This window comes from Oncorhynchus masou, chromosome 30 (assembly GCF_036934945.1).
Source record: "Oncorhynchus masou masou isolate Uvic2021 chromosome 30, UVic_Omas_1.1, whole genome shotgun sequence".
NCBI classification, from domain to species: domain Eukaryota; kingdom Metazoa; phylum Chordata; class Actinopteri; order Salmoniformes; family Salmonidae; genus Oncorhynchus; species Oncorhynchus masou.
In genome coordinates, this window is record NC_088241.1 from 11,181,564 (window position 1) to 11,202,691 (window position 21,128).

At 45.5% G+C, this 21,128-nt stretch overlaps 1 protein-coding gene across 2 annotated transcripts in view; it reads right to left on the reverse strand.

The window, feature by feature from the left end:
- LOC135522058 (glutamate receptor ionotropic, kainate 2-like) overlaps nt 1–21,128 on the reverse strand; it is a 276,893-nt gene that overhangs the window by 42,257 nt on the left and 213,508 nt on the right. For both annotated transcript variants that reach the window (XM_064947973.1, XM_064947974.1), the window contains exon 14: nt 20,784–21,001. In XM_064947973.1, coding sequence (XP_064804045.1) covers nt 20,784–21,001 — 218 coding nt within the window. The remainder of the gene's footprint in view (nt 1–20,783; nt 21,002–21,128) is intronic.

The window sequence follows — 21,128 nt, forward strand, 5'->3', positions numbered from 1 at the left end:
GTTGACTGGCAGATCTGGAAGAGTCTGGCTGAATGGCAGATCTGGAAGAGTCTGGCTGACTGGCAGATCTGGAAGAGTCTGGCTGACTGGCAGATCTGGAAGAGTCTGGCTGAATAGCAGATCTGGAAGAGTCTGGCTGAATGGCAGATCTGGAAGAGTCTGGCTGACTGGCAGATCTGGAAGTGTCTGGTTGACTGGCAGATCTGGAAGAGTCTGGCTGAATGGCAGATCTGGAAGAGTCTGGCTGACTGGCAGATCTGGAAGAGTCTGGCTGACTGGCAGATCTGGAAGAGTCTGGCTGACTGGCAGATCTGGAAGAGTCTGGCTGTCTGGCAGATCCTGGCAGACTGACGGCACTGGCTGCTTCATGCTGACTGACGGCTCTGGCTGCTCCATGCTGACTGGCGGCTCTGGCTGCTCCATGCAGATTGACAGCTCTGGCGGCTTCTTGCAGACTGACAGCTCTGACTGTTCCATGCAGACTGGCAACTCCATGCAGACTGGCAACTCCATGCAGACTGGCAGCTCCTTGCAGACTGGCAGCTCCTTGCAGACTTGCAGCTCCTTGCAGACTGGCAGCTCTAGCTGCTCCATGCAGACTAGCAGCTCCTTGCAGACTGGCAGCTCTAGCTGCTCCATGCAGACTGGCAGCTCCTTGCAGACTGGCAGCTCTAGCTGCTCCATGCAGACTGGCAGCTCTGGCTGCTCCATGCAGACTGGCAGCTCCTTGCAGACTGGCAGCTCTAGCTGCTCCATGCAGACTAGCAGCTCCTTGCAGACTGGCAGCTCTAGCTGCTCCATGCAGACTGGCAGCTCCTTGCAGACTGGCAGCTCTAGCTGCTCCATGCAGACTGGCAGCTCTGGCTGCTCCATGCAGACTGGCAGCTCCTTGCAGACTGGCAGCTCTAGCTGCTCCATGCAGACTAGCAGCTCAGGCTGCTCCGAACAGGCAGGAGGCTCCGGCAGCGCTGGAGAGGAGGAAGGCTCCGACAGGACAGGAGAGGCGAGGCGCACTGTTGGCCTGATGCGTGGTGCTGGCACTGGTGGTATTGGGCCGAGGACACGCACAGGAAGCCTGGTGCGGGGAGCTGCTACCGGAGGGCTGGTGTGTGGAGGTGGTACTGGATAGACCGGACCGTGCAGGCGCACTGGAGCTCTTGAGCACCGAGCCTGCCCAACCTTACCTGGTTGAATACTCTCGGTTGCCCTGCCAGTGCTGCGAGGTGGAATAGCCCGCACTGGGCTATGTAGGTGAACCGGAGACACCGAGCGCAAGGCTGGTGCCATGTAAGCCGGCCCAAGGAGACGCACTGGGGACCAGATGCGTAGAGCCGGCTTCATGGCATTTGGCTCGACGCTCAATCTAGCCCGGCCGGTACGCGGAGCTGAAATATACCGCACCGGGCTATGCACCCGCACTGGGGACACCGTGCGCACCACTGCATAACACGGTGCCTGCCCGGTCTCTCTAGCCCCCCGGTAAGCACAGGGAGTTTGCGCAGGTCTTCTACCTGGCGTAGCCATACTCCCTGATAGCCACCCCCAAGAAATTTTTGGGGCTGATTCCCAGGTTTCGCTCTGCGCCGCTGTGTCCTTCTTTTCGACTCCATTCTCCTATAGCCCTCTTCGCACTGCTCCAGCGAATCCCAGGCAGGCTCCGGCACTCTCTCTGGGTCGGCCGCCCACCTGTCTATTTCTTCCCACGTCGTATAGTCCATACTGTACTCCTCTTTGGGCTGCTCCTGTTTCCTCTTCTCCTGCTGCACTTTTGGGCGGCTACACTCCCCTGGTTTAGCCCAGGGTCCTCTCCCGTCAAGGATTTCCTCCCATGTCCAGAAATCCTTAATACGCAGCTCCTCTTTGGGCTGCTCCTGCCTGTTGACACGCTGCTCGGTCCGTGTGTGGTGGGTGATTCTGTAACGGCGTTCTTCGTTTGTCGAAAGAAAGTCAGACCGAAATGCAGCGTGTTGGTTACTCATGTTTTTAATGGAACAAATGACGATAGACGAAATAACTTATAAATACAACAAAAAAAAAACGGAATGTGAAAAACCTATACAGCCTGTCTGGTGAACACTAACACAGAGACAGGAACAATCACCCACGAAATACAAAGTGAAACCCAGGCTACCTAAATACGGTTCCCAATCAGAGACAACAAGAATCACCTGACTCTGATTGAGAACCGCCTCAGGCAGCCAAACCTATGCAACACACACCCCTAATCAGCCACAATCCCAATAACTAAAAAACCCCACTAAGAAATACAACAAACATAAACCCATGTCACACCCTGGCCTGACCAACTAATTAACTAAAACACAAAATACTAAGACCAAGGCGTGACACACGAACTTCCCATTTGTTAATGAAAAGTCAACTTCCGTTCCACAGAAAACCTTGTTGCCAATGTAAACTGAGATTTTTGGATATAAATATGCACATTATCGAACAAAACATACATGTATTGTGTAACATGATGTCCTATGAGTGTCATCTGATGAAGATCATCAAAGGTTAGTGATTCATTTTATCTATATTTCTGCTTTTTGTGACTACTATCTTTGGCTGGGAAAATGGCTGTGTTTTTTGACTTGGCAGTGATCCAACATGTGATGTTGTGCTTTTGCTGTTAAGTATTTTTTAAATTGGACACGATGGGTAGATTAACAAGAAGTTTCTTTCATTTGCTGTAATGGACTTGTTAATGTGTGAAAGTTACATATTTCTAAAATATTTTTGAATTTCGTGCGCTGCCTTTTCAGCGGAATGTTGTCGAGGGGTTCCTCTAGCGGAACGCCTGCGCGAGAAAGGTTAAGAATGAATGCACTAACTGAAAGTCGTTCTGGATAAGAGCATCTGCTAAATTATTAAAATGTAAAATGTACCCCAAATGTCTGTTGCTGATGACTCGGATGAATGCAGGAGCAGATTTTAAGAGCAGGACAAGACACCTTTTTGACTGATGACAGACATAAGGGCAGGCATGTACGTGATAGGCCTATCTGGTTTATATGATTATGATGGTTCTTGACTTAAAGTCATAAAGTGTATTTTCTTAGTCCAAGTAAAGTGACACAGGATGGTCATAATGCTTCATAACAGTGTTTTTCTAAGTTATTTAAACTATGATGGAAAACAAACATGATTGTAAAGAATACATTAGAACAACAACAAAGGATTTAAGAGACAAATGTTCAAACACTGTTTTTATTGCACGTGTATGTACCATTGCAGGCTTGTGGCCCCACTACAATTTGTTTTTATTTTACCTTCATTTAACTAGGCAAGTCAGTTAAGGACAAATTCTTATTTTCAATGTTGGCCTTGGAACAGCAGGTTAACTGCCTGTTCAGGAGCAGAACGTCAGAAATGAACTTTTCAGCTCGGGGATTTGAACTTGCAACCTTTCGGGTTACTAGTCGAACGCTCTAACCACTAGGCTACCCTGCCGCCCAAAATGAGCTCTTGATGTGAACTGTTTTATAAAGGTAGTGTACTGCAAAGCAGGAAGTGAAAATATGCGCGTGCACGCTTGTGTGTGTGTGTGTGTGTGTGTGTGTGTGTGTGTGTGTGTGTGTGTGTGTGTGTGTGTGTGTGTGTGTGTGTGTGTGTGTGTGTGTGCGTGTGGGTGTGTGGGCATGTCCGCATGTGAATGTGTGTGTGTGTGTGTGTGTGTGCGTGTGGGTGTGTGGGCATGTCCGCATGTGAATGTGTGTGTATGTGCACACGTGTGCCTGCGTGTGTATGCTCATGGCTGTGCGTGTGTCTGCGTGTGTCTGCGTGTGTCTTCGTGTGTGTGCACGTCTGTGTGTACATGTACTTGTTTTACACACACAGAGAGAGATGCCTTTCTCGGGGAGGTTGAGTGATGGCGTTGTAAGAAGCAGATGGATGGACCGAGATGCATCCTCTCCCTGAGGTCCCCCTCCCACCACAGACCACCAGCATACTCTCTATTGTTAGGCTTGTCAACACGTATTGCTCTGCAAAGTGTTTTGCATATATTTCAAAGAGCCTGTAATCAAAGGCATGGAGAAAGAGGAAGAAAACAGCTTACTGTTCTGTCACCACAAACAACACTTATTATCTGCGTAGACGACATTTGACAGATATTTTTTTACGATACATTGTTGACACTGAGAGCTCATAAAGACAAAACACAAGAACAATTCCCAAGTCCATGAAACACGTTCTCCAGCTGCAAAGGAAAGGGGATTGTGGTCGAAGTAATGTAATACAGGTTTATGATATCATGTTATATTGGTTTATGTTCTAAGATTAAAGATACATCAATCACGAAAACATATAGCACTGCAAAACGACAACGCACATTACAAATTGCATTTCCTTTTTTTCAGAAATGAAAACTTACATGGAATCTTAATGAAGTAGAACTATTGCGCTTTAAGAGCATCTACTTTAATCTGATCAATTAGTGTCTTGATTGAATCAGATACCTATCTCCTGTTTCACCAACAAACTGATCCAGAGGGATCACTGTCTATACTATAGCAGAGCATGGTGAGGATCACTGTCTATACAATAGGAGAGCATTGCCAGGATGACTGTCTATATAATAGGAGAGCATTGCCAGGATGACTGTCTATACAATAGGAGAGCATTGCCAGGATGACTGTCTATACAATAGGAGAGCATTGCCAGGATGACTGTCTATACAATAGGAGAGCATTGCCAGGATCACTGTCTATACAATAGGAGAGCATTGCCAGGATGACTGTCTATACAATAGGAGAGCATTGCCAGGATGACTGTCTATACAATAGGAGAGCATTGCCAGGATCACTGTCTATACAATAGGAGAGCGTTGCCATAATGACTGTCTATACAATAGGAGAGCATTGCCAGGATGACTGTCTATACAATAGGAGAGCATTGTCAGGATGACTGTCTATACAATAGGAGAGCATTGCAAGGATCACTGTCTATACTACAGGAGAGGATTGTCTTGATCACTGTCTATACTATTGGAGAGCATGGTCAGGATCACTGTCTATACTATAAGAGAGAATGGTGAGGATCACTGTCTATACTTTTGGTGAGCATTGTCAGGATCACTGTCTATAAAATATTGGAGCATTGTCAGGATCACTGTCTATACTATAAGAGAGCATGTTGAGGATTGCTGTCTATACTATTGGACAGCATGGTCAAGATCACAGTCTAAACTCTAGGACAGCATGGTGAGGATCACTGTCTATACATTAGATGAGCATGGTGAGGATCACTGTCTATACTATAGGAGAGCATGGTCAGGATCACTGTCTATACTATAGGAGAGCATGGTCAGGATCACAGTCTATACTATAAGAGAGCATGGTCAGGATAACTGTCGAAACTATAGGAGAGCATGGTGAGGGTCACTGTCTGTACAATAGGAGCGCATGATCCAGATCACAGTCTATACTATGGGAGAGCATGGTGAGAATCACAGTCTATACTATAAGAGAGCATGGTGAGGATCACTGTCTATACATTAGATGAGCACTGTGAGGATCACTGTCTATACTATAGGAGAGAATGGTGATGATCACTGTCTATACTATACGAGAGAATGGTGAGGATCACTGTCTATACCTTAGATGAGCACGTTGAGGATCACTGTCTATACTATAGGAGAGCATGGTCAGGATCACAGTCTATACTGTTGGACACATGGTGAGGATCACTTTCTATACATTAGATGAGCATGGTTAGGATCACTGTCTGTACTATAGTAGAGCGTTGTGAGGATCATTATCTATACTATAGTAGAGCATGGTGAGGATCACAATCTATACTATAGGAAAGCATTGTGAGGATCATTATCTATGCTATAGTAGAGGATGGTGAGAATCAGTCTATGCTATAGGAGAGCATGGTGAGGATCACTGTCTATACTATAGTAGAGCATGGTGAGGTTCACTATCTATACTATTGGATAGCATGGTGTGTTTCACTGTCTATACTATAGAAGATCATGGTGAGGATCACTATCTATACTATAGTAGAGCATGGTGAGGATCACTGTCTATACAATAGGAGAGCATGGTGAGGGTCACTGTCTATACTATAGGAGAGCATGGTCAGGTTCAGTGTCTATTCTATAGGAGAGCATGGTGAGGATCACGGTCAATAATATAGGAGAGCATGATGAGGATCACTGTCTATACTATAGGAGAGCATGGTAAGGATCATTGTCTATACTATTGGACAGCATGGTCAAGATCACAGTCTATACTATAGGAGAGCATGGTGAGGATCACTGTTTGTACAATATGAGAGCATGGTCCGGATCAAGGTCTAAACTATAGGAGAGCATGGTCAAGATCACAGTCAATACTATAGGAGAGCATGGTGAGAATCACTGTCTATACAATTGGAGAGCATGGTGAGGATCACTGTACATACAATTGGAGAGAATGGTGAGGATCATTGTCTATACTATAGGAGAGCATGGCCAGGATCACTGTCTATACTATAGGAGAGCATTGTCAGGATCATTGTATATACTATAGGAGAGCATGGTCAGGATCACTGTCTATACAATAGGAGAGAATGGTGCTGATCACTGTGTATACTACAGGAGAGAATGGTGAGGATCACTGTGAATACTATAGGAGAGGATTGTCTTGATCACTGTCTATGCTATAGGAGAGCATTGTCAGGATCATTGTCTATACTATAGTCAAGCATGGTGAGGACCATTGTCAACACTATAGGAGAGCATGTTGAGGATCACTGTCTATATTATAGGAGAGCATGGTGAGGATCACTATCTATACTATAGTAGAGGACGGTGAGAATCAGTCTATGCTATAGGAGAGCACGGTGAGGATCACTATCTATGCTGTAGGAGAGTATGGGGAGGTTCACTGTCTATACTATAGTAGAGCATGGTGAGGATCACTATCTATACTATTGGAGAGCATGGTGAGGATCACTATCTATACTATAGGAGAGCATTGTGAGGATCACTATCTATACTATAGTTGAGCATGGTGAGGATCACTGTCTATACGATAGGAGAGAATGGTGAGGATCACTGTCTGTACTTTCGGAGAGCATTGTGAGGATCACTGTCTATACTTTTGAGAGCATGTTGAGGATCACTGTCTGTAGAATAGGAGAGCATGGTAAGGATCACTGTCTATACAATAGGAGAGCATGGTGAGGGTCACTGTCTATACGATAGGAGAACATTGTGAGGATCACTATCTACACTATAGTAGAGCATGGTGAGGATCACTGTCTTTTCTATAGGAGAGCATGGTGAGGATCACTGTCTTTTCTATAGGAGAGCATGGTGAGAATCACTATCTATACTATAGTCGAGCATGGTGAGGACCACTGTCTATACTATAGGAGAGCACGGTCAGGATCACTGTCTATACTATAGGAGAGCATAGTGAGGATCACTGTCTATACTATAGGAGAGCATTGTGAGGATCACTATCTACACTATAGTAGAGCATGGTGAGGATCATTGTCTTTTCTACAGGAGAGCATGGTGAGGATCAATATCTATATGATAGGAGAGCATGGTGAGGGTCACTGTCTGTACTTTCGGAGAGCATTGTGAGGATCACTGTCTATACTATAGGAGAGCATTGTGAGGATCACTGTCTATACTATTGGATAGCTTGATCAGAACGACTGTCTGTAGCGCGCTATAGCTTGTTCAGAACGACTGTCTATATTGTGGGATAGCTTGGTCAGAACGACTGTCTATACTGTAGTATAGCGTGATCAGAATAACTGTCTATACTGTAGAATAGCTTGATCAGAATGACTGTCTATTGTGTAGGATAGATTGATCAGGACCATAGTCTGTACATGAGGATAGCTTGATCAGAACGACTGTCGGTTGTGTGGAATCGCTTTGTCAAAACCACAGTCGGTACTGGAGGATAACTTGGTCAGGATCGCTGTCTGTACTGGAGGATAACTTGGTCAGGATCGCTGTCTGTACTGGAGGATAGCTTGGTCAGGATCGCTGTCTGTACTGGAGGATAACTTGGTCAGGATCGCTGTCTGTACTGGAGGATAGCTTGGTCAGGATCGCTGTCTGTACTGGAGGATAACTTGGTCAGGATCGCTGTCTGTACTGGAGGATAACTTGGTCAGGATCGCTGTCTGTACTGGAGGATAACTTGGTCAGGATCACAGTCTGTACTGGAGGATAACTTGGTCAGGATCACAGTCTGTACTGGAGGATAACTTGGTCAGGATCGCTGTCTGTACTGGAGGATAGCTTGGTCAGGATCGCTGTCTGTACTGGAGGATAGCTTGGTCAGGATCGCTGTCTGTACTGGAGGATAATGTCTGTACTGGAGGATAACTTGGTCAGGATCACTGTCTGTACTGGAGGATAACTTGGTCAGGATCGCTGTCTGTACTGGAGGATAGCTTGGTCAGGATCACTGTCTGTACTGGAGGATAACTTGGTCAGGATCACTGTCTGTACTGGAGGATAACTTGGTCAGGATCACTGTCTGTACTGGAGGATAACTTGGTCAGGATCGCTGTCTGTACTGGAGGATAGCTTGGTCAGGATCACTGTCTGTACTGGAGGATAACTTGGTCAGGATCGCTGTCTGTACTGGAGGATAATGTCTGTACTGGAGGATAACTTGGTCAGGATCACTGTCTGTACTGGAGGATAACTTGGTCAGGATCGCTGTCTGTACTGGAGGATAGCTTGGTCAGGATCACTGTCTGTACTGGAGGATAACTTGGTCAGGATCACTGTCTGTACTGGAGGATAACTTGGTCAGGATCACTGTCTGTACTGGAGGATAACTTGGTCAGGATCGCTGTCTGTACTGGAGGATAGCTTGGTCAGGATCACTGTCTGTACTGGAGGATAACTTGGTCAGGATCGCTGTCTGTACTGGAGGATAGCTTGGTCAGGATCACAGTCTGTACTGGAGGATAACTTGGTCAGGATCGCTGTCTGTACTGGATGATAACTTGGTCAGGATCGCTGTCTGTACTGGAGGATTGCTTGGTCAGGATCGCTGTCTGTACTGGAGGATAGCTTGGTCAGGATCACAGTCTGTACTGGAGGATAACTTGGTCAGGATCACAGTCTGTACTGGAGGATAACTTGGTCAGGATCGCTGTCTGTACTGGAGGATAACTTGGTCAGGATCGCTGTCTGTACTGGAGGATAGCTTGGTCAGGATCGCTGTCTGTACTGGAGGATAACTTGGTCAGGATCGCTGTCTGTACTGGAGGATAACTTGGTCAGGATCACAGTCTGTACTGGAGGATAGCTTGGTCAGGATCGCTGTCTGTACTGGAGGATAACTTGGTCAGGATCGCTGTCTGTACTGGAGGATAGCTTGGTCAGGATCGCTGTCTGTACTGGAGGATAACTTGGTCAGGATCGCTGTCTGTACTGGAGGATAACTTGGTCAGGATCGCTGTCTGTACTGGAGGATAGCTTGGTCAGGATCGCTGTCTGTACTGGAGGATAACTTGGTCAGGATCGCTGTCTGTACTGGAGGATTGCTTGGTCAGGATCGCTGTCTGTACTGGAGGATAACTTGGTCAGGATCGCTGTCTGTACTGGAGGATAGCTTGGTCAGGATCACTGTCTGTACTGGAGGATAACTTGGTCAGGATCGCTGTCTGTACTGGAGGATAGCTTGGTCAGGATCACAGTCTGTACTGGAGGATAACTTGGTCAGGATCGCTGTCTGTACTGGAGGATAACTTGGTCAGGATCACAGTCTGTACTGGAGGATAACTTGGTCAGGATCACAGTCTGTACTGGAGGATAACTTGGTCAGGATCACTGTCTGTACTGGAGGATAGCTTGGTCAGGATCGCTGTCTGTACTGGAGGATAGCTTGGTCAGGATCGCTGTCTGTACTGGAGGATAATGTCTGTACTGGAGGATAACTTGGTCAGGATCGCTGTCTGTACTGGAGGATTGCTTGGTCAGGATCGCTGTCTGTACTGGAGGATAACTTGGTCAGGATCACTGTCTGTACTGGAGGATAACTTGGTCAGGATCACTGTCTGTACTGGAGGATAGCTTGGTCAGGATCACTGTCTGTACTGGAGGATAACTTGGTCAGGATCACTGTCTGTACTGGAGGATAACTTGGTCAGGATCGCTGTCTGTACTGGAGGATAGCTTGGTCAGGATCGCTGTCTGTACTGGAGGATAGCTTGGTCAGGATCGCTGTCTGTACTGGAGGATAATGTCTGTACTGGAGGATAACTTGGTCAGGATCACTGTCTGTACTGGAGGATAACTTGGTCAGGATCGCTGTCTGTACTGGAGGATAGCTTGGTCAGGATCACTGTCTGTACTGGAGGATAACTTGGTCAGGATCACTGTCTGTACTGGAGGATAACTTGGTCAGGATCACTGTCTGTACTGGAGGATAACTTGGTCAGGATCGCTGTCTGTACTGGAGGATAGCTTGGTCAGGATCACTGTCTGTACTGGAGGATAACTTGGTCAGGATCGCTGTCTGTACTGGAGGATAATGTCTGTACTGGAGGATAACTTGGTCAGGATCACTGTCTGTACTGGAGGATAACTTGGTCAGGATCGCTGTCTGTACTGGAGGATAGCTTGGTCAGGATCACTGTCTGTACTGGAGGATAACTTGGTCAGGATCACTGTCTGTACTGGAGGATAACTTGGTCAGGATCACTGTCTGTACTGGAGGATAACTTGGTCAGGATCGCTGTCTGTACTGGATGATAACTTGGTCAGGATCGCTGTCTGTACTGGAGGATTGCTTGGTCAGGATCGCTGTCTGTACTGGAGGATAACTTGGTCAGGATCGCTGTCTGTACTGGAGGATAGCTTGGTCAGGATCACAGTCTGTACTGGAGGATAACTTGGTCAGGATCACAGTCTGTACTGGAGGATAACTTGGTCAGGATCGCTGTCTGTACTGGAGGATAACTTGGTCAGGATCGCTGTCTGTACTGGAGGATAGCTTGGTCAGGATCGCTGTCTGTACTGGAGGATAACTTGGTCAGGATCGCTGTCTGTACTGGAGGATAACTTGGTCAGGATCACAGTCTGTACTGGAGGATAGCTTGGTCAGGATCGCTGTCTGTACTGGAGGATAATGTCTGTACTGGAGGATAACTTGGTCAGGATCACTGTCTGTACTGGAGGATAACTTGGTCAGGATCGCTGTCTGTACTGGAGGATAGCTTGGTCAGGATCACTGTCTGTACTGGAGGATAACTTGGTCAGGATCACTGTCTGTACTGGAGGATAACTTGGTCAGGATCACTGTCTGTACTGGAGGATAACTTGGTCAGGATCGCTGTCTGTACTGGAGGATAGCTTGGTCAGGATCACTGTCTGTACTGGAGGATAACTTGGTCAGGATCGCTGTCTGTACTGGAGGATAATGTCTGTACTGGAGGATAACTTGGTCAGGATCACTGTCTGTACTGGAGGATAACTTGGTCAGGATCGCTGTCTGTACTGGAGGATAGCTTGGTCAGGATCACTGTCTGTACTGGAGGATAACTTGGTCAGGATCACTGTCTGTACTGGAGGATAACTTGGTCAGGATCACAGTCTGTACTGGAGGATAACTTGGTCAGGATCGCTGTCTGTACTGGATGATAACTTGGTCAGGATCGCTGTCTGTACTGGAGGATTGCTTGGTCAGGATCGCTGTCTGTACTGGAGGATAACTTGGTCAGGATCGCTGTCTGTACTGGAGGATAGCTTGGTCAGGATCACAGTCTGTACTGGAGGATAACTTGGTCAGGATCACAGTCTGTACTGGAGGATAACTTGGTCAGGATCGCTGTCTGTACTGGAGGATAACTTGGTCAGGATCGCTGTCTGTACTGGAGGATAGCTTGGTCAGGATCGCTGTCTGAACTGGAGGATAACTTGGTCAGGATCGCTGTCTGTACTGGAGGATAACTTGGTCAGGATCACAGTCTGTACTGGAGGATAGCTTGGTCAGGATCGCTGTCTGTACTGGAGGATAACTTGGTCAGGATCGCTGTCTGTACTGGAGGATAGCTTGGTCAGGATCGCTGTCTGTACTGGAGGATAACTTGGTCAGGATCGCTGTCTGTACTGGAGGATAACTTGGTCAGGATCGCTGTCTGTACTGGAGGATAGCTTGGTCAGGATCGCTGTCTGTACTGGAGGATAACTTGGTCAGGATCGCTGTCTGTACTGGAGGATTGCTTGGTCAGGATCGCTGTCTGTACTGGAGGATAACTTGGTCAGGATCGCTGTCTGTACTGGAGGATAGCTTGGTCAGGATCACTGTCTGTACTGGAGGATAACTTGGTCAGGATCGCTGTCTGTACTGGAGGATAGCTTGGTCAGGATCACAGTCTGTACTGGAGGATAACTTGGTCAGGATCGCTGTCTGTACTGGAGGATTGCTTGGTCAGGATCGCTGTCTGTACTGGAGGATAACTTGGTCAGGATCGCTGTCTGTACTGGAGGATAGCTTGGTCAGGATCACTGTCTGTACTGGAGGATAACTTCGTCAGGATCACTGTCTGTACTGGAGGATAGCTTGGTCAGGATCACAGTCTGTACTGGAGGATAACTTGGTCAGGATCGCTGTCTGTACTGGATGATAACTTGGTCAGGATCGCTGTCTGTACTGGAGGATTGCTTGGTCAGGATCGCTGTCTGTACTGGAGGATAACTTGGTCAGGATCGCTGTCTGTACTGGAGGATAGCTTGGTCAGGATCACTGTCTGTACTGGAGGATAACTTGGTCAGGATCGCTGTCTGTACTGGAGGATAGCTTGGTCAGGATCACTGTCTGTACTGGAGGATAACTTGGTCAGGATCGCTGTCTGTACTGGAGGATAACTTGGTCAGGATCACAGTCTGTACTGGAGGATAGCTTGGTCAGGATTGCTGTCTGTACTGGAGGATAGCTTGTTCAGTACTGCCTGTATTGTAGGATAACTTGGTTCAGTACTGCCTGTATTGTAGGATAGCTTAGTTCAGTACTGCCTGTATTGTAGGATAGCTTAGTTCAGTACTGCCTGTATTGTAGGATAACTTGGTTCAGTACTGCCTGTATTGTAGGATAGCTTAGTTCAGTACTGCCTGTATTGTAGGATAGCTTAGTTCAGTACTGCCTGTATTGTAGGATAGCTTAGTTCAGTACTGCCTGTATTGTAGGATAACTTGGTTCAGTACTGCCTGTATTGTAGGATAGCTTAGTTCAGTACTGCCTGTATTGTAGGATAGCTTAGTTCAGTACTGCCTGTATTGTAGGATAGCTTAGTTCAGTACTGCCTGTATTGTAGGATAGCTTCGTTCAGTACTGCCTGTATTGTAGGATAGCTTAGTTCAGTACTGCCTGTATTGTAGGATAGCTTAGTTCAGTACTGCCTGTATTGTAGGATAGCTTAGTTCAGTACTGCCTGTATTGTAGGATAGCTTAGTTCAGTACTGCCTGTATTGTAGGATAGCTTCGTTCAGTACAGTCTGTACTGTAGAATAGCTTGGTTCAAGACTGGTGACTCATCAGTACCAATAAACTCACTGCTGATTACTGGAGAGTCCTCAAGGGCTCAGCGACAATCGTCCTCAAAAAAATGATATTTTTATGAAAGAGAAAGGAAGTGGAAATAAAGACAAAATAGAGAGGGGAAGAGAGAGAGCAAGGGAAGGAGAGAGAGAAATATGCAGAGAGTAGGCAAGGTTAGAGGAATGGGAGAGCTGGACATAGATTTAATCTAACACTGCAATACCTCCACACAACAAATTTCAAAAACCGATGACGCCAGTATCAGGGTTGTTAAATAGAGAGAGATTGAAAAAAGAGAGACAGTTCCACAAACGGAGGGGCAGAAAGCATTGAAGGGCAGAAGGAGATCAGGTAAGACTGGCTGTATGGAGAGGAGAGGCTGGTGAAGGGCAGAGGGAGTTCAGGTAAGACTGGCTGTATGGAGAGGAGAGGCTGGGAAAGGGTAGAGGGAGTTCAGGTAAGACTGGCTGTATGGAGAGGAGAGGCTGGGAAAGGGTAGAGGGAGTTCAGGTAAGACTGGCTGTATGGAGAGGAGAGGCTGGGAAAGGGTAGAGGGAGTTCAGGTAAGACTGGCTGTATGGAGAGGAGAGGCTGGTGAAGGGTAGAGGGAGTTCAGGTAAGACTGGCTGTATGGAGAGGAGAGGCTGGGAAAGGGTAGAGGGAGTTCAGGTAAGACTGGCTGTATGGAGAGGAGAGGCTGGGAAAGGGTAGAGGGAGTTCAGGTAAGACTGGCTGTATGGAGAGGAGAGGCTGGGAAAGGGTAGAGGGAGTTCAGGTAAGACTGGCTGTATGGAGAGGAGAGGCTGGGAGAGGCTGGTGAAGGGAGGCTAGAGGGAGTTCAGGTAAGACTGGCTGTATGGAGAGGAGAGGCTGGGAAAGGGTAGAGGGAGTTCAGGTAAGACTGGCTGTATGGAGAGGAGAGGCTGGTGAAGGGCAGAGGGAGTTCAGGTAAGACTGGCTGTATGGAGAGGAGAGGCTGGTGAAGGGCAGAGGGAGTTCAGGTAAGACTGGCTGTATGGAGAGGAGAGGCTGGTGAAGGGCAGAGGGAGTTCAGGTAAGACTGGCTGTATGGAGAGGAGAGGCTGGTGAAGGGCAGAGGGAGTTCAGGTAAGACTGGCTGTATGGAGAGGAGAGGCTGGTGAAGGGTAGAGGGAGTTCAGGTAAGACTGGCTCTGCTTTGCTCAGCAAAAACCCCACTGCAGATGGGTTAGATGTCTGCATGGAATGGAGCGGAGAGGCTAGTGAACAGGTAGAGCCTAAAATACACACACACACACTAGCCAGGGGAGGAGCCACAATGCTTTTTGATGTGATGGGGCTGGCTGGGACGTATGTGACAGATACCAGGATGCTTCAAAGCAAAGATGAATTGTACTATGGAGGCAACCAACACAAAAGAGAAGAGGGAAGTGTCTCATCTCAGTTATGGGAGTTGTGTGCTAGCATAACCCAGAGAGCCAGGCCATCCTGAGAGGCAGTGGTTCGACTGAAGGCTAGATACAGCATCAACCTCTGGACTGGAGGCAAGTATCAGAGACTACATTTGAACCAGAGGAAAACAGTGTGAAGTAGAGGCTTAATCATCCAACTCTAGTCTTTTTTTTACACATTCCAAACACTCTTAGAGCATTTTTTTCTATCTAGAGCCTAAAGGGGTTATTTGGCTGTCCCCATGGGAGATTCCTTCGAAGGACCCTTTTTTGGTTCCAGGTAGAACCTTTTTTGGTTCCATGTCGAACCCTCTGTGGAATGGGTTCTATATGGAACTCAAAAGGGTTTTACCTGGAACCAAAATGTTCCACATGGTACCAAAAAGGGTTGTCCCTGGAACCAAAAAGGGTTGTACAAGATGAAGTATGGGAGAAAAAAGTCTGACAGGAAATCAACCTTGGTTCAAATTAGCTGAATTGTGAGGATAGATTGTGTAAGGTGAATTACAGTATAATTGCTGTGATGATACAGTAGGGGGATTCTGCTGAACTGAAAGAATGTAGCAACATACTATACAGCACAGGCCTGTGGGGCTGAGGAGCGTGAACAACACCCACTCTCCTCCTCCCCTTCTATTCCTCCTGTCTTCTCCTGATGTTCTCTCATTCTCCCTCTCCTCTCTCATATCCTCCTGCAGTATCACACTCATCATCTCAATAAGCCCTGTCTGCTTTTCCCTTTAAATCATTATTCTGGTGATGCCACACTTTCCACATTGACAGCCGTCTCACAGCTAATGCAGAACAACTCAGCCCCATAACCAGGGGCGATCTTGCTCCTCGTCGCCGTGGCGACGCCAGGTGCCCACTTCCTCGCTGAGGTGCTAGGATTCCACCTGCGTAGGGATTACATAAATGAGGTGAAATAATAGCATTGCCAGGGTCCTTAATAGGACGTGATATGTTAGGTAATAAGAGATACACAGTGGTGTGTGCTTTTTGAATAATTCAGTGTTATTGTAAAGGGAGTCTGTCGAGGATGGATAGAATGGAGTGGCTGGAAAATGAGAAAAGAGGAGGGAGAGATGTGTAATTCGGACACTTCAGAGAGTTACCCCATGCTGGTATTTTCATAATCAGCCACCATTAGCCATGTATTTTTCCAGAACAAATCTGAGTACATAATTACTCAAACGGCAGGCATTACATTTTTTTTCCTGTTGTTGAATAGTAATAAGGACTCACATGCGTGTACCGATAGGACGCATGGGGAGATAGTAGCTCCGATTTATACTGTCAAAATGCTCACCAAAACAAACAAACTGTTACAATCTGTTGTTTAAAACGTAGATTTGCTTGAAACGAAAGTAGAGTCTATCGTGTCAGGGCGGCCGCGTGGACGTACAAGACAACAAAACTGGGCTTCTGGAAACAAAGGTGCAAACTTTAGAAGATGAACTGGATCAGCTAGAAAACAGATTGTGACAAAATAATATGAGAATATTGTCCCTACCGGAAGACGAGGAAAAAGGGGGACATTTCCATCTACGCGATCAAGCTGATATCGGAGGAGCTTAGCGTAACTGTATCATCGGAGGATCCGGAGCATTGCCATCGGATCTACAGAGTTCCAAACTGCCTCTGGAAGCAACGTCAGCACAAGAAGTGTTTGTCGGGAGCTTCAAGAAATGGGTTTCCATGGCCGAGCAGCTGCACACAAGCCTGAGATCACCATGCGGAATGCCAAGCGTCGGCTGGAGCTCGCCGCCATTGAAACAGTGGAAACGTATTCTCTGGAGTGATGAATCACACTTAACCATCTGGCAGTCCGACGGACAAATCTACAGTGGGTTTGGCAGATGCCAGGATAATGCCACCTGTTCCAATGCATACAGTAGTGCCAACAGTAAAGTTTGGTGCAGGAGGAATAATGGTCTGGGGCTGTTTTTCATAGTTCGGGAGAAGCCCTTTAGGTCCAGTGAAGGGAAATCTTAAAACCACAGCACACAATGACATTCATCCAACTTTGTGGCAACAGTTTGGGTTAGGCCCTTTCCTGTTTCAGCATGACAATGACCCCATGCACAAAACGAGGTCCATTCAGAAACGGCTTGTCGAGATTGGTGTGGAAGAACTTGACTGGCCTGCACAGAGCACATACCCCGACCCCATCAAACAACTTTGGGATGAATTGGAAAGCAGACTGCGAGTCAGGCCTAATTGCCCAACATCAGTGCTCGACCTCACTAATGCTCTTGTGGCTCTTGTCCCTGCAGCCATGTTCCAACATCTAGGGGAAAGCATTCCCAGAAGAGTGGAGGCTGTTATAGCAGCAAAGGGGGACCAACAAAAATATTAATGCCCATGATTTTGGAATGAGATGTTCGACAAGCAGGTGTCCACATACCTTTTGTCATGTAGTGTTTGCAAGGATATAAAATTAATGTGAAAAACAACTAATAATGGCAAAAACATTACTCTCGATCTACAGCAATCCTTTAAAACTGGACAACAAAAATATTACTCTCGATCTACAGCAATCCTTTAAAAGTGGACAACAAAAATATTACTCTCGAACTACAGCAATCCTTTAAAACTGGACAACAAAAAGATTACTCTCGATCTACAGCAATCCTTTAAAAGTGGACAACAAAAATATTACTCTCGATCTACAGCAATCCTTTAAAACTGGACAACAAAAATATTACTCTCGATCTACAGCAATCCTTTAAAAGTGGACAACAAAAATATTACTCTCGATCTACAGCAATCCTTTAAAACTGGACAACAAAAAGATTACAGCAATCTTTAAAACTGGACAACAAAAATATTACTCTCGATCTACAGCAATCCTTTAAAACTGGACAACAAAAACATTACTCACGATCTACAGCAATCCTTTAAAACTGGACAACAAAAATATTACTCACGATCTACAGCAATCCTTTAAAAGTGGACAACAAAAATATTACTCTCGATCTACAGCAATCCTTTAAAACTGGACAACAAAAACATTACTCACGATCTACAGCAATCCTTTAAAACTGGACAACAAAAATATTACTCACGATCTACAGCAATCCTTTAAAACTGGACAACAAAAAGATTACTCACGATCTACAGCAATCCTTTAAAACTGGACAACAAAAACATTACTCACGATCTACAGCAATCCTTTAAAACTGGACAACAAAAATATTACTCTCGATCTACAGCAATCCTTTAAAACTGGACAACAAAAAATATGAAAAACTTAGGATGCCTAATAAGTGAAAACAAATTTGCAAAGATAACTTTATTCCACTACTCAACAATATGAAAGCAGATCTAATTAAATGGGGTAATCTTCACATACATTTTACAGGCACCACTGCCAAAGCGTTTTCCGGTCATACCAATTCCTCCAGCGAAGACTTTCTTTAAATAAAGTATAGACGGTCATAAAAATACTTTATACAGGCAAATACATTCATAGAATAAAAAGGAAAGGTTTACATCTTCTTAAGTCGAAGGGTGGTTTTAACCTTCCAGACTAGGAATTGTATCAACTCGCCACCCAAGGCTTTTACTTGCGACATGCAGTTAAATGCACTAAAGAAGGGACTTATTGAAGATGCTTGTGCTCATCCCCAAAATTGTTTTACATGTCTATTTTCAAAGGGTAAAGCTAAGAACATCAACAACTTCATAGTTAAGAATGTTAAAACAACATGGAAAAGAAAATGAAACATATTTTAGAAGAACTAATATCACTTACCAAAAAACACAACCTTATGGAACAATCCTTGGATAGTTTTTCAGAATTCACCGATAAATTGTTCCACATGGAAAACTAAAAGGCATAGAAACTGTAAATTACTTTGTAACAGGAAATAAATGTATTTCCATGACAGAATTAAAAAGTAATTTTGGACTGACCAATGTGGTGTCAAATCCATGCAACTTAAGAGTTACATATCACAAAATGTCAATGTTTAATATTTTGGACATCAGAGCAACCTTGAAGGATTCTTATTTGAGCCGGAACATGATGCTCATAATGATAAAGACAAAACCTTGCAGGGAACATATCCAACTGACGACCATCTCTTAGAAAAAAAGATTAACTATTGGAAAAAAGAACTGATGTTAACATAAGATGGAGGGAAAGATGGAGCATAACTAACACAATTACAGTTAACAAAAATGTATGCTTAATTCACTATAAACCTATGTATAGAATTTAAGAGAAAAAATTCACACAAGCACAACGGCCGAGTGATGTAATAAGTGTAAAACGAATAATGACTGAATGATGTAGTTGATGGAGATGGGGGTGTGTGCAAGTGGGTCTGGGTAGGGGTGATGTTGTTGATGTACTTCAGTTGGATCCTCTACATCTGTGGATTGAATCCTTCTGATGACTGTGTTGGCAACAAACAAAAATGATTCAAGCAAACCAAAGTATTGTTCAAATCAAATCAAAATTTTCACATGCGCCAAATACATTTTACAATATTGTAAAGTGCTTACTGTTGTATTTGGCGCATGTGACAAATATACTTTGATTTGAACAATACTTTGCTTTGCTTAATCATTTTTTTATTACATTTTTCTTTGTAATTGTTGCAATGGAATGTCAGCATAAGTAACCTTCTTCACCAGAACAGACTGTATGTGCTCCCTTTTAAATGACTGAAAATAACAGTTGGCATGTTACGGAATGGTAAAAATACTATTTAAAGCTTTGCTATCACCGTGCCATATTAGCTACAGTAATGAATTGGTGTGTGCGTATGTGTGTGTGTGTGTGCACACATATGTGTATATCTGTTAAAGAGAGAGGGAGAGAGAGTATGCATGTGTTTTCATGTGTATGTGTCTTTTGAGAATGTGTTCACACACCACACACACACCACACACACACACACACACACATACCACACACACAGAGCTGATAAAAATGAAGTGTGAAAATAAAGAAACACCAGAAGCCATAAAGATCCATTGCAGCAGCCTGGGAGAGACAGATTTTCCCTCCATCTGGCATAGAGCTGTCCGTGCATCGCGGCGGTGGGGATACGATACGAGAGACAAACAGTGCAGAATAATCAGAGAGACACAGCAGGGACATCTTGTGAGAATACTGTAGAATACCCTAAAACACTACTGGCTTAATAAGATACCCTTGATATGCTGCAGTGATTCCACATGATCAACCACTGAGGAGAGGAGAGGAGAGGAGAGGAGAGGAGAGGAGAGAGCTGGCAAGAGTGAACACAGAAAGGCTATACTTTATTATAAACCAGGTGGTTTGAGTCCTGAATGCTGATTGGCTGAAAGCCGTGGTATATCAGACACACACACCACGGGCATGACAAAACATTTTTTTTACTGTTATAATCTCCTCTCCTCTCCTGGCCATATACCACACCACTTGGCCGATTTCACAGGCAGCACAAAATACAGCTGTAACCCAACTAATGGTTATACGTTCAAATCTTTATTCCGGAACACTCCTTTCTATTGTCATGGGAATTTCTAGCTGGACTTAACAGCTATTTATGGCTTTACAGTTGATCTAGAGTTCTGCAGATTCATCTGAGCTCTTCGACAATTTATTTACCAATGTATTTGTCTATTTCCTTACATGTCATTACATCTGAAATGCATTTACAATTGCCTCCAAATATTCTCTAACCATGTGTCCTTTAGTGGTGCAACACTGTATGATTTGGTGGACTGATTGATGTATCCTCGTACAGTAGATGCACAAATACATGGAGTGATTGCTTGATGGCCTGGTTGATAGATGAATAGACTGATAGATGGCCAGTATTGCTCCATGCCTTATGTGACCCACCTTGAAGAAGGTCATGGTGGATCCTTCCTCCACCACTCCATACTCTATCCTGGTCTGCTTGGCCAGGTCGTCAGCTGAGTCGATGGGCGACTCCATCCTCTCCACAGTGAGGAAGGCAGCCAGGTTGGCCGTGTAGGAGGAGATGATTATCAGGGTGAAGAACCACCAGATGCCTCCTACGATCCTGGTGGACAGGGCTTTGGGCATTAACTCAGAGCCTGGTCGGGGGCGAGAGGAGAGGAGCAGAGAGAGGGGTCAGCCCCAGGAGGGTCCTGGAGCCAAGAGGAGATACCCAGAAACAACCACCAGTGGACCAGCCAGAGGACCAGGGCCAGCCCAGACCTC